We start from the raw sequence: 14,175 nt of genomic DNA, 5'->3' as shown, positions 1-14,175 counted from the left end.
CTCCCCCAAGTCCCTCCTCCCTACCTTTTATCTTAGCCTGCTTGGCACACTCTCCTCATTCCTGAAGAAGGGCTCATGCCCGAAACGTTGATTCTCCTGCTCCTTGTATGCTGCCTGACCTGCTGCGCTTTTCCAGCAACACATTTTCAGCTCTGATCTCCAGCAGCTGCAGTCCTCACTTTCACCATTGCTTTATCTCCTGGTTTGTATTTATGGGGAATGTCTTGTAAAGGAGGTCCGTCTAAAGTATGACGTTTTATGGTCTCTGACCAGCCACTATGGGGAAAATAACTTAACTTTTTCTTCCATTGTAGTCTCCTTAAGGAAGCAGAGGCTGTGAGAAGAATCCATGCCGATAATGAATCTTTATCAGAGGAGGGTGCTGCAGTCGTTCAGCATGCGATTGTGAGTTGCAAATTAATTGTGTCTTTTATTTGCATTCGTGTGAATGCTAAGTCCAAGGGTCAGGTTGAAGGGAGAGTAGAAAATAAGACTAGCGTCAAAAGACAAGCCACGTAAGAAGGTATCAGGAAAGATGACAAAACTTGGGCAGAGACAGAGGCCTTCTAGCAAGAAGGAGGGTTTATTAAGAGAGTTCCAGAGCATCGGGGCAAATCAGCTGAAGTGGGGTAGAGAGTGCTGATACTGTAGGATGGTCCACCAAGAAGAATTAAAAAGTGCAGTTATTCCCGAGGTTTTTTGGGCTTCGAGGCGATTACAGAGAGAGCAAGTGTCACATTGAGGAAATGGAAAATGAAGATAAGAATTTTAAACTCGACGTTGTTCAACCAGGAGTCAGTGTTGTTCAGCAAGCACAATGGTTTTTGGGTGAATAGGGACTGGTGCACACAAGGGCATGACAGCAGAGATTTGGATCACCTCTGCTTTTTAGAAGGTCGAATGTGAGAAACTAGTCAGGAATACATTGAAATAGTCTATTCTAGAGGTAACAACGACATAGATGAGGGTCAAGATCCTTGGCAGTATTTGAAGAAGACCATTGAGTTTATCCAAACTCTGGGACAGCATTTTTCTCTAACCAGTGCCAGCAGAATTGTTCATTGATTGACTCATCATGTCATTGTAGTTTTCGAAGGCTCGCCATGTAAAATTGACTGATATTTATCCACTTGCAGCCATTTATTGCAGTTGTTTATTATATTTGAAACATTTTGAGATCTTTGTCTGTAGGCAAATCATTAGATATAAAGCTACTGTACTGACTGAGGTTCTTCATGCTGCGTTACACTTTATAATTTGTTAGAGATTGTATTTACAATACAGGGACTTTTTTTTTACTGTTTCAGGGTTTCCGGAGGAACCAGAAGATGATGTTTCGGCAGCTGAAAACTTGTGCTTTGTTCCTGGACATGGTGAAAACTAATGATGCCAAGGAAATTAAAGAAAGTAACCAGCAGCAAGATATCCGTGAGTCACCATGATTGGGAATAGCCAGAGAAAGGCTGTCCAGTTAAAATGTAGTGATGCCACCTTTTGGGTCTGAAATGTAGTTCTACTGGAGATTTTGTGGGGCCGCCATTATCTGAACGTTCACTGCTGGAGGGGAAAAGTTCCTATAAGTTGTATGTGAGCTTGGCATAGACTTATGGCCAAAAAAGCAAATTTTTTCCCTAACTTAAGTAAAATTCTCTTCTTTATATTCACATCTCTCCATGATCTTGCTGCTCTCTAGTTCTATAACCTCCAGTACTACAACTTCAAAGACCCCTGGCTCCTCCAATTCTTGCTGCTTGCAATTCTCCCAGTTTTCATCATGTTGCCTTCAACCTCAGTTTCCTCCTTTACAACAGCCTTTAAAACTATCTTCTTTCACCAGGTTTTTTTGTCACCTATCCTAATGCTACCTCATTTTCTAAGTCAGGTTTATTTTGCTAATGGCATTCCTGTAAAGTACTTTGGGATGTTTAGGATGAAGGTGTTATATAATTGCGAATTATTGTTGCTTTATAAGTAATGTTTAATAGATTGGTAACAGCTGGGCCAGCCAACGTGCAGCCATGTGTCTTTGTTCACTGACCAGCAGTAGGGTGTACTGCTCTTCAGTCAGTAGGAAATTCTCTTTCCTGCTCCCAGTACAGCGTTCGGCTCACTTTCATTTCCAGCAACTCCTATGTCACTGACACCAGGTAAAACTTGGCAGTTCACCACACTGACTACCTGTATTTTGAACTTTACTGAGGCTGTGGCATATCACTGGGTTAGTCATCCAGAACCCCAGATTCATGTTCTCGGCACCTGAGTTTGAATCCCACCATGATGTGATGAAATTTAAATGCAGTAAAAATCTGGAATGGAAACACTTTTTTTAATCAGCCTGTTCAGATGTCGTATGACACATGTGTGGAGCAAGTGAGTCTTGAAGCCTAGTCTCCCTACTCAGATAGTGTCCCTATCATTTTTGCATGAGAGGCTGAAAATCTGAAATATAAAGCTGTCCTAACAATCAGCAATTAGGGGTGCTATGTTATGCCATCATCCCATGAACAAAAAAAATTGCTTGAGTCAGTCTCTCGGTAGTTTTCTTAATAGATGCTTTTATTGAATTTGCTTATTCACAGAGTGAGCCTTTGTGAATTTCTTTGGGAGGTTGGTGAAGATAGTTTAAGATTCTGCTTCATTTTTTAACAACTCTTAGTGAAATGTAATTTTGTATTTTGGTTGCTTTAGGCTTTTTATGTCAGCGAAATAACCCAAAGCAGTTGGAGGGAGAATGGACACTGAGTGAGACATAGGAAGATTTTAAAAAGGGCATGGTCAGAAAGTCGATTTTAAAGTAATCCATGAAACTGAAAGAGCCTGGACAATACTGGACGGCAATTCTATGTTCCAGCTGAGAACTTTACGTTCATTGTTGTCACAGCGATGGCGGGTCAGCACAGAGCGAGAAATTGGTGGTTGTAGCTCAGTGCTGCTCTGGGTCTGAGGGAGAAAGCAAAGATGGGATGGATGAGCACAAACAAGTTCTTAAGTCCCAAGTTGTTGGGATGAGTGAAAGAAAGTACGGGCAGACCCTCAGTATGGAGTTGGAAGCAAATGGTGGAGGTTGGAGTTACATTGATGGCAATCATTGGTAAAATAGAGCCTGCTGTGACCAGAACATAGCAACACCTGTAAAATGGAAAGGGATATGGCCAATGTTAGAGATGATGGGATTAAAAACTGACGATGAAAAGCTCAGATTGACCATTTTAAAATTTTTACCCTTGTGTTCAAATCCCTCCATGGTCTTGCCTGCACGTCCTTCAGTCTGCCCCCCTACAGTTTTAGAACCCTCGGATTTCAGCATTTTTCTGGCTCTAAACATGCTGATTTTCATGGTCACAGCTATCTAATACAGGTAGTCAATCATTTGTAAGCAATTTTCACATAGGTTACTGAGTTTGTTATGAAGTAAAGCTTAGATATAATGTAATTGTAAATAAGATAAAGTGGGGCAATATATGAGCTGTAACATTGAGAAAGATTCTGAAGCCATTCTGTAGAATGGGGGAGCAGTGGTGGTGGATTTGAAGTGGGGAGGTGTGTAACCCTTACGCTGTGCAATCTCTGGTGGCAATGGTCTTCGTTCTTCCCATGGGCAATGTAGGGAACTCCTGCTCCCTCTCGCTGTCCCTCTCACTCTCCCATTAATATACCTTATTTTGGGAGCTGGTAATCACTGCTGGTTTAATCACCTCTCCGCCAATGACCATGGGCAGCTAGTCAAGATGCCAGGATGACTGTTGCCCCCTTGCCCTCCCTCATCCAAGGGTTAGTTCACCATTCTTTGTGAGAACAAATTTGTTTTATTTCCCCGAACAATGCATTGATCAGAGGGTACATACGGCACTAATTCAATGGCGCACCATGACCCTAGTAATTCTTGACACCTTTCCATTTGCCTTCATGTTGTAGAAGTTTGGAAAGTTAGTTACTGCTGTAATAACTATTAAATGAAATCTCATGCTATACAGTAAATGTGAAGAAAATTCGGTTTTAAAGGGACCCCAATTTCCAACAGACTCTTGAGGTCTCCTGGTTTCCTTTGGCCCTTTGTTGTGGGTTGTGACTTCAGCTGCCTGGGCCCTAAACCTGGAATTGCCTCCTTGAACCTCTCTGTCTCTCACTGTTCTTATGAGATGCTGCTTAAAACCAATCTCTTTGACCAAGCTGTTAATCACCTTATGTAAGATCTTTTGTAATAATGCTGCTGTAAGGTTCCCTGGGGTGGCATTTTACTGCCTGAAGTTGAATGAGAGGCTGTGCAAGTTATCAGAAGAATGTTGATCCGTTGAATTGGCATGATATTTGGGATAGTGGGTAAGCGGAAGTTGAAATATTTATGTTTGAGAGTTTGTTTCTTTAAACAGAGAAGAAACTGAATGAAATGAGGCAAAAGTGGAAGAGCTTGAAAGCAGAATGTCGAGTGCAGGATGAAGAGCTGCAAAACATCTCGACCATCTTGTGGAAATTCCAGGCGCTAGAGGCAAAGCAGCAAGCTCTGAGGGAAGCCATGAAGTTGTATGAAGCAAAGGTAATCAGAGATTGTTTTACAGGAACAGATCTAGGGGTTTTTAATGTTGGCTGTGGGTAGTTGATGAGTCAGGAGGTCAGTCCAGAGAGTCGAGCACTGAATCTAGGCTGACACGCCCAGGACCTGGATCTCACTGATGACAGTGCTGCACCACCAGACCTAGTTCAAGTTAAATTTCAAAATGAAGCCCTTTTAGCCATGTAGGTTGACATAACTAACCCAATGGAGCAATTTTATAGAAAATAAGAGAGTTTTCCCTGGTGTCTCCACCAATATTAATCACTCGAGCAATATCACTTTTCAAAAAAGAGAGTTCCGATCATGCAATTTCTGGGATCTTGCTGGGTGCGAAGTGACTGTCCCATTTTTCTACTTTGCGACTGTGACTGCATTTCAAAATCACTTCATTGGCTGTAAAATAGTTTGAAACATCCTGTGGTCATGGAGTGATGGTGTCAGGATAGCTGTCCTAAACATATCGCTACAACTGTAACAACTTGTCGTTCCAAAAGATTGTCTTGGAAATTGTGCTGACTATCCTGCCCCATCTCCAATTTACCATGTGGCACCTCGATACTCACTTTGCAGAAATATATCAATGTTAGGAGCTACCCTCCCTTGTTGAGATTCTCTATGAATATCTTTTAAAGTAGTCACTTCACAGGAGCATGATCAGACGTAATTTGACATTGAGCTGCGCAAGGAGAAATTTGGTTGGGTGACTGAAGAGCTTTAGGAAGTTAGTTCTGGAGTTTCAAGGCAATTTAGGTCAGCCAGTGCCGGAGTGACCTTCCTGTGGGAAGGTGTCTGGCTGTCTGTTTCCAGTTTGAAATCAGATTCCCAGAACCACAAGCTTACATCCCAGTCATATGACTGGTTCCTGATGAAAAGGTTCTGTAGACATGGTCATTGTGTTTAAACTGAGCAGAAGTGTGCCATTCACCATGTCAGTGCCCAAGAATTGGTTCCAGCAAGTTTTGAATAGACCTACTAGTCAAGCAGTTGGCAGATGCTGAAAAGTAACTGGGACCTCACGGAAGAGGCAGTCAGTGTCTCATGCAGTAGTCAGAGTTGGAATTGGATTTTCGTCTGTGTTTTCTGTAATAGAAACACTGACATACTACAGCGTGAAGATTTGAAAGCACCCTGCCAATGCTCAGAGGTAAGAAAACCAAGTTATAAATATGAGTCTTTATGTGAGTGAACTGTAAGTTGACCCTGATTGTTTCTTAGCTGACTTTCTGAAGAAGTCAATCATCTATGCCTGTGAAATAATGCATCATGAAAACCTCTTAAATAGTCTGGCCAGTTCAATTTTTTTTTATTAATCCGGTCACTGCGTTTGTCTGTCTTTTGTGTGAATGGAGCATAAAGCGTAGACCACTTAGATTATTTTGTTGAATTTTTGTTCTGCTGAAGTTATTGTATTGTTAATAAATTGATAAATCTTCTGTTTAAACTACACCCAGTGTGGAGACTTGATTATTTGCAAAATCTGGCATTAAGTTTTCCAATCAGAAATCTACTTAGGAACTATTGAGGTCACTTTTAGGAGTTTTTGAAAGTTTTAACTTTACTGTGTTGCAAATGCAGAGGTAGAAATGCTGATTTGGTTCCACTTGTCTATCATGTGGTGTAACAATGTGCAATGCATTGTGTAATCTGAGCAGCTCAACAGAGATTGCTAATTCATTGTTGTTATCCTTCCTGAAACAGAAGCAGCAGTTGGAAGAGGCTCTTCAACAGAGGAAATTGCAACTTCAGGAGGTATGTTTGTGGAAAATTAGTAGCAGTCTTATATAATTTATACGTGTTCCCTGAAAGGCATTTGGGTGATTAGGACACTCTGGTATTCTTTTCCTAAAATTACTTGGTGTCAGTGCAGAAATGATCAAATTTATTGAATTAAATTTGCTTTATGATGAGATTTGAACTCGCAGCCTCTGGATTGTTAGTCTGTTAACTGTAACTGCTAGGCATGTGCTCCAAGCCTTCGTCTCAGTCTCTGTCAGTTCTGCTGAGAGTTATTAGGAGTTATAACAAACTGAGAAGTCAGAATGGCGTTCAAGCCCCGGTGTTTGTAATTGGAACAAGTGACGTTGTTGCCAATCTTCAAACTCACCTTCTTATTTTATGTCCAGGAACGAAAACTCACTTTGGCAGAAGAGAAAATTAAAATCCAACAGGCAATCGAGGAGTGTTCTTCGTGCATAAGTAGGTGTCACACTTCAATCCAACAGGCAGAACAAGCAATTCAACTCTTGGCTAAGGAAGGAGCTTACAATGAGGGGTGAGAAACATTACATACATTATTCCAATGGTAGGGATTTTGCACAAAATTATGGCTGATACTCCAGTGCAAAACCAATTGAGTGCTGCACTTTTGGCAGTGCCATCTTTCAGATGAGATATTGAAATGAGGCAATCTGCCTCGTCAGGTTTACATGAAAGATAGCATGATGGTATTTCAAAGAAGCGCAGGGGGTTTAACCCTGTTGCCAATAATTCTCCATCAATCACATGTTATTTAGTCATCATCGCATTGCTGTTTGTAAGAGTTTGCTGCATGCAAATTGACAGCTTTACTTCCTATAATATAGTAGAGGTCACATTACAAAAAGCGATGCCTGTGAACAGTGTTGTAGAAATTCAGGGTCTGTATTATTGATTGGTGCTGATATAATTGGTTATAGTGCAAGTACTAGTTCTGTGGGAGGTGTATCTCACTCAACAAGTGCAGATAGGTTTATAGAGAATCCCAGCAGTGAGGTGGTTTCTGACACTGATATGTTTCTGCAAAGTGGATTTTAATTGTCTGTGGGTTCCCGATAAGTTGGAGATAATGTATCAAGCACAATTTACAGAAGGTATTCTGCTTCACAGCAAAAAAAACTCTTCAACTCAAAATATAACAAATAGGAATCGTCACTAAAACACCAAAGCAAGGTTACTTTTGCAACAAAATGCAGTAAAAGGACCTCAATTAAATAAATTATACCCATAACATCAATCTTAGTCACTTAAAGCAGTAGGGTCTCTAGGTGTGACTGGTAGGATAATTTCACATTCTGATCATGATTGGTGATGTCACTGTATACATAGAAACACAAAGAGCAACAGTAGACCATTCAACCCTTTGACACCTGCTCCTCCAAATGATCATGACTGATATTCTATTGTAACACCACCTCTAACTGATTTTGGAAAAGGTTGAGTTACAGTTGGGTTGTCAGTGAGTTACCATTGTTTCAGTGAGGTAGGATTAACAGTACAGAGTCAAGGAGGTTTCAACAGATCTCCATACTTGGAATTCATAATTCATTAGATCCAATTGAGATTGACAATTTCAGACCATTCGGCTGTAACTATTTCTCTCACAACTCATCCTGCTATGTTTTTGTCTTTAATTTTCAAGTGTGCGCCCCTGTGATTTTCACACACTGTCACAGTTCTATGAGACTGTCAGAAAGCAGTCTGGTATGAAAGTCCTTTCAGTCGCTGAAAACCAAATAATGCTGCAATTTGATCCTCAAGTATTGATTCCAAAGACCCAACTCTCCCCTCTTGTGCTGACAGTAACCTGGACTACGGACAGGAGAGTTAAGCTTGAGGTGAGCAGATTATTCATTGCTTTGGCCTTTTCCTCCTCGTTTTGTTAAACTAGCTGTGTGTGTGCTGCTACCTTAAACTTCATTGAGGTCTTGGATAGGAATGAGGAAAGGAGAGGGGTGGGGGTGTCAGCTCCAGTTTACATTTCCAATCCTTCTGCTTCACTCAGCTCTCTGATCTGGTGCTGTCATTATTTCTGAGCCCAACACTGAGAATGTGGGTTGACTTCCTCCCTCGCCTCCTTTCATTTCCCTTCTGTCCCTCTCAAGCCCTTGATGTGAGTTAGGATTTGATTGCATTATGTGGCTCTAACAGATTCTGTAACCTGGAGGGAGCACTCCTTCCCTCCCTTCTCTGAGCCAGTCTAGTATAGAGACAGGCCAGACAAATCTTTTTTCTGAGGGAGAGACTGCCTTGTACAAATGGTGGTATTGCTTCTGATAGTGCTTCTGCCTCTTTGAAAGAACAGCTTATTACCACCATTGCTATGGCAACTAGGGATGGGCAACAAATGCTGGCCCAGCCAGCGGCACCCACATCCTGTAAATTAATAGAATAAAAGGTGTGTTTATTCCCAAATCCCGTTTGCTTGTAATCTCATTCTCAAATACCTCTGTAAATTAACTCCCTTTTAAAATAATTAATGAAGCTTCCAGCAACTTTTAAGCAAAATGATGCTGATCCCAACTGCATGCTGGCAGAAAACCACACAATGATTTTAAATCTCGGATGCTTGGTTCCTAATCCATTCATTAAACGAAGCATTTTTTCTCTATCAGTTAGAACAGTTCAGTGTAACGTGAATCAGGGCCAGAGCAGTGTCTCACTCTAATTTTGATAAAAGAGGTTGGCTTGGACCATCTTGAGCTTTTCCCACAGTTGACCTGTGTTTTTAAATTTGAAAGGGTGTGGAAAACAATTTACCAGACGTTGCTGGGTTTTGAAGGTTTGAGCTACAGGTAAACGCTGAATAGGCTGGGACTATTTTCTGTGGAGTGTCAAAGGTGGAGGGTGACCTTGTAGAGGTTTATAAAACTTAGAGGGGCATGAATAAGGGGAACAGCCAAGGTCCTTTCTCAGGGTAGGGAAATCCAAAATTACAGGGCATAGGTTTAGGGTGAGAGGGGAAAGATTCAAAAGGGACCTAAAGGGCAACCTTTTCATGCAGAGAGTGGTGTGTGTATGGAATGAGCTGCCAGAGGAAGTGGTGGAGGCTGGTATAATTCCAACATTTAAAAAGCATCTGGATAGGTGCATGAATAGGAAGTGTTTAGAGGGATATGGGCCGGGTGCTGGCAAATAAGACTTGATTAATTTAGGATATCTGGTCAGCATGGACAAGTTGGACTGAAGGGTCTATTTCCATGCTGTACAACTTTATGACTTTATCAGTAACTATCATATAGCTCAGCTAATCCATATGCAATTAGATTTTCCCTTAATAAGTGAGAATTTAATGCAATACCTTCAAATAAATGGTTGGCATCACAGGAAAAAGAGTAGGCCATTCAGCCCATTGAACTTGCTGCACCATCCAATTAGACCAGGGCTCATTATTTACAGCTGCCATTTTTCTGCTCCACCTCCAGATCCCATGATGTCACTAGTCTCCAGAAAACAATAAAATTCCTGTCTTGAAGATGCTCAATGATTGAACATCCACAGCCCTCTGAGATAGAGAATTCCAAAGAATCACCTCTCCCTGAGTAAATAAGTTCCTCCTCCTCTTGATCCCAGTTCTTAAATGGCTGAGCTCTTATCACGAGATTGTGTCCCTTGGTTTTAGACTCAACCAGTCAGGGCACACATGCCCACATCTACACTTTATATTTTGAAGGTATCTTGTCATGAGTAAACCCAATAAACTTCCGTTTATGATCAGGCAAATATACTGTAATTTTAATCTCTATAAGCAGCTCTTACCACCTCCTTTCTCCCAGACTAACTGTGCCTTCCTGGACCTATGTGAAATGGATACTGTTGACCTACCAAACCTTACAGCTGAAATCTGGAAACGTTACATGAGTCAAGCCGAACTTTGGGGTGAAATCCAGCAACTGCAGAACAGGTGAGTTCAGACTGTGTTTAAAAAAAAATCAATAGGTCATGAACTGATTAATGTTTGACAGAGCTATTGGATTAGTCCCACTCCAACTGCTGTTTTCCCCATAGCCATGGTGGTTTCTCCCTCAAATGTTTACTCGATTCCCTTTTTAATCGTTAATGTTAAATCCTCATCCATCACCTTATAAGATCTGTGCACCTCCTAATTTCCATATCTTTCCCCGCTCTATAGCCTGTGTCCCCGCTTTCTGTCTCTCTGTTAATTCCCCATTATTGTCCAAATGTTTGGTGAGGTTTATTTATTCTTTCTATTTCATGGGATGTCAGCGTTGGTGGTAAGGCCAGCAATTGTTTTCCATCTATAACTGTCTTTAATTAAATGGTTTGCCGGACCATTTCTGACAATCCAGACACAGCCACATTGCGCTGGTTCTGGAAAAATGCTCGAAAATATTCCATGGTTGACCTTCCTTCTGAAGAAAGACCATATTCTGAAATGTTAACTTTTTGGTTGCTGTTTCTACAGATTCTACCAGACCTGATGAAGAGTTCCAGCATTTTTTTGCTTTTATTTCAGACTTCCAGTATCTGTAGAATTTTGCTTTCGTAATTAAAATAGTGACTCTTGATCCCAGTTTTAAGTTAATGAACTTGCATTTGTAAAGTACCTTTCACAATCTCTATGTCCCAAAACTGGTTGCATCCAAGGACTTGCTATTGAAATGTTGTTGCTGTTACAACATAGCAAGTAGTTTTCCCAGAGCAACCTCCCATAAGCAGTGACGGTGATGAAGACCGGCGTATCTGATTCACTGATGTTGCTTGAGTTCGAGCAGGATATTGGGAGCTCCAGCAGTCTTAATGTACCATGGCAGGAACGAAAATATTTATTTCATTGTCTTTCCCATTAACTCTGTACTCAATGTATACTACCCCCTTCAACTTTCCAGCTATATACCTGAGGCTGAGGTTGGTGCTAATTGGATAGTTCTTTCAAAGGGTCAAAACGGGCATGATGGGTCGAATGGCCTCTTTCTGTTCTGCATGCTTCTAATCAGGGACACTGAAGATTGCACTGAGACCCCCAAGTCCAGCATGAAACAGACAGTGATTCTCCCAATTAAACCTTTGGAATAGAATAATTCATTTTAACCTTTGCATTTTACTCATGAATTTGTGCCATACTTCTGTCCTAACCACTGAATTCCTAGCAAAGGTTTCTGGCTTGTTTCTAGGTATGCCATCGATTGGCTGGAGGACGAACGAAAACTTAAGTTCTTGCAGTTGATTGCTGGCAGTTCCTCAAATATTGTTTGCACATTGTACGTCGAGCATGGTTACCCAGGCAACGGTGAAGTCAAGCTTAGCTCCATTCAAGAAAATAATAAACCTATTGATACAGTAATTAAGGTGAGGATGTACAAGCTAATTCAACTTTTGGTAAACATTAATGATTTGCTTGTTGAACCAATATTCTCCCTCACTCGTACAGGAGCTAATCTCTTGAGAGAGTGGTGCTCTTCATTGCAGTGGCCTTAAGGAATGTTTGTTTTGTCTCTCTGAGGGGTGCGAGTCATATGATTAGAGGAGTTGGTGAAAGTAAGTGTTTCGTGAGTGTGTTTCACCCTCTATACACATACAAGTCTGTTCCTACCTACAAATTTTCTAAGATTAATGAAGGTTATTATTTTATTAATGCTATGATGTAGAGTGTGTGTGATTTCATATTTTCAATGTAATTTATTTTGAATGGATGTTTGCATTTTGAATTGGTGACATATAGGTTTGTGTGTATCTGGGGAGTGTAATGACTAACTTCTAGGTAAATATTCTGTGGACATGGTGAATTCTTTAACAACATCTTGATGGCATAGCTTTCAGAGCTAATGACTGTGTTTTACTTTAGGAGGGTTTATGATTGAATAAGGTAAACAATGATTTCTGTTAGAAAATTCTAGAATTTCTTTTTGAGATTAAGGGTAACACCCATTCCCATCATTTCCAGCTTTGGGGTAGTTCTGCAGAAGTCCTTAGATGAAGATCAATTGTAAAGTAGTACTTATGCTCAAGGAAGATGATTAAACTAGTTTACTTTAGAGGAAGGTGTTTAATTAGTTCCAGACCAGAAGTGTTTGGGAAGAATTATTTGAAGCTGACAGTGTTTTAAACTCAGATGTATGAAAGCTCCAGGAAAAATAAGGCTGTTGGATATTTCATACTGAGTTCGAATCACAGTTAACTTAAGCCCATTGAAGTGTTAGAAAAAGAGATTTTTCAATGGTGTAAGTACTGTACAAGATGTGCTTTTGGGTATTATCAAAGGTGTTTTTCAAGGGATCTGTAAAGGAGTGTTCAGATTAATGGGATTATATCTCTACTGTGTTTTACAAATAAATAGTGTGGTCTATTCTATTTTATTTTCATTTCTTTTTCCTTTTTTATTTTACTAAAATCAAACCTGCAGCATTGTGTGCTTTGTTTCGGAAGAAACCAATTTGTTAGTGAAAACAAAACAAAAATGATCTACCAGGCTGGATTTCGGTCTGGGATTCACTTGTCCAATAGTAATATCATCTGGGATCATAATACTAGTTATTCTGAATTGTACGTTTGCTACAAGCTACATTGTGGTTTAAGGTACATTTAAATCTCCTGGAACCCTCTTCCTGAGGTGTAAGATTTTTATGGATAAATAATGAATGAACAGGTTGTGCCACTGCCACCCCAAGGTTAGAGTTTGGATGATCCTTCCTGATCCAAGCTTTAAAGGCTTTTCTAGACAAGTTCTCACAAGGAACCTAGAGACCGAAACTGAGCATAAACTTGGGAATGTCGTTTGATAGCGTGGGTGTGGGTTTCCTCAAACAGTCTAAAGATGTGCAAGTTAGGTGAACTGGCCATCCTAAATTGCCCATAGTGTTCAGGAATGTGTAGGCTAGTGCCTTTGTCAGGGGAAATGCAGTGTAATAGGATAAGGTCTGGGTGGATTACTATTCGGAGAGTCAGTGTGGACTTGTTAGGCCAAATGGCCTATTTCCACACTCTGTAGGGATTCGATGATTCTATGAATTCCTTTGCTGGTACAACATGGAGTCAAAATGGACCAGGAAGGTCCCACGTTCTGTTCAGCCCTTGCTTCATATGTTAACTATTTGTGAGCCAGAGATTGGTGTGGGGTAACACTGAAATCAGTGTCTCTGAAGGAGAATGATGAAGACACTACCTTCCCAACTCTGCAACTGTGTAGACTGGACAGCTGGATGGGATTGGTCCTGCTTCTTTAAACACCCTTCGCTGCTTAGTATCTGTGTCACAGACAGCAGCTGTAATTCTTAAGGACTGTCCTCACTCTCAGGACCAGAAACACAAGAGAGGTGGGTGAAGAAGCTGCAACACCCGTTTTTCCCCATGCAGAGCCAGAACATTTGTCAGCACCTCTAAGATTTTTTTTTCTCCCTGCTTTGATTTCCGGAGTTGACTTTGTTTATTTCTTCCTCAGCCTCCACAGGACAAGCCCTCGCTATCTAACTGGTTGGAATATCTTAACACCTTGGAGTGTTGGAAAGGTTAAAGTCTCTTTTTTGTTCTTTATTTGAATTTTTATCTGGACTCTGTGAACTCTTGTTAGTTCTCTCGCTCTCATTTTCATTTGTTTCTAATAAATTTTTGTTTATGATTTGTAGTGAATTATTTATTGTTGTGCCCTAATTTTTTAATCTATTCAAGGACCATTTGGTGTCATTGCCTATCCCCACCTGCTGTTGTGAAGGTGATTCCAACATTTAATCTAATGATAACAAAGGAACAGCCAAGGTATTTCCAAGTCGGGAATAGGCGACCTTGGTGAGCATGCAGTGCAGAATGCAAGTGTGTGCTTCCTGAAGATAGTAGTCTCAATCTGGCCTTTACCATCGCCCATAAGCTGGACCACAAGGCTGAGCATACTGAAGCTTGATGAAACATTGGTT

General features: G+C 40.7%; 1 protein-coding gene across 1 annotated transcript in view; it reads left to right on the top strand.

Annotated features, from left to right (window-relative positions):
* The window catches only part of si:dkey-225f5.4, an 18,828-nt gene extending 4,943 nt beyond the window's left edge, over window positions 1-13,885 (top strand). Inside the window, exons 2-10 of the mRNA XM_043674806.1 lie at window positions 315-405; window positions 1,308-1,428; window positions 4,371-4,534; window positions 6,251-6,301; window positions 6,676-6,824; window positions 7,950-8,145; window positions 10,084-10,211; window positions 11,443-11,617; window positions 13,707-13,885. Coding sequence (XP_043530741.1) covers window positions 315-405; window positions 1,308-1,428; window positions 4,371-4,534; window positions 6,251-6,301; window positions 6,676-6,824; window positions 7,950-8,145; window positions 10,084-10,211; window positions 11,443-11,617; window positions 13,707-13,778 — 1,147 coding nt within the window. The 3' untranslated portion in view covers window positions 13,779-13,885. The remainder of the gene's footprint in view (window positions 1-314; window positions 406-1,307; window positions 1,429-4,370; window positions 4,535-6,250; window positions 6,302-6,675; window positions 6,825-7,949; window positions 8,146-10,083; window positions 10,212-11,442; window positions 11,618-13,706) is intronic.
* Window positions 13,886-14,175: the final 290 nt, after the last annotated feature.

Source organism: Chiloscyllium plagiosum, chromosome 33 (genome assembly GCF_004010195.1).
Source record: "Chiloscyllium plagiosum isolate BGI_BamShark_2017 chromosome 33, ASM401019v2, whole genome shotgun sequence".
NCBI classification, from domain to species: domain Eukaryota; kingdom Metazoa; phylum Chordata; class Chondrichthyes; order Orectolobiformes; family Hemiscylliidae; genus Chiloscyllium; species Chiloscyllium plagiosum.
Note: the sequence above shows the minus strand (reverse complement) of the source record. Positions and strands in the feature narration are given on the sequence as shown.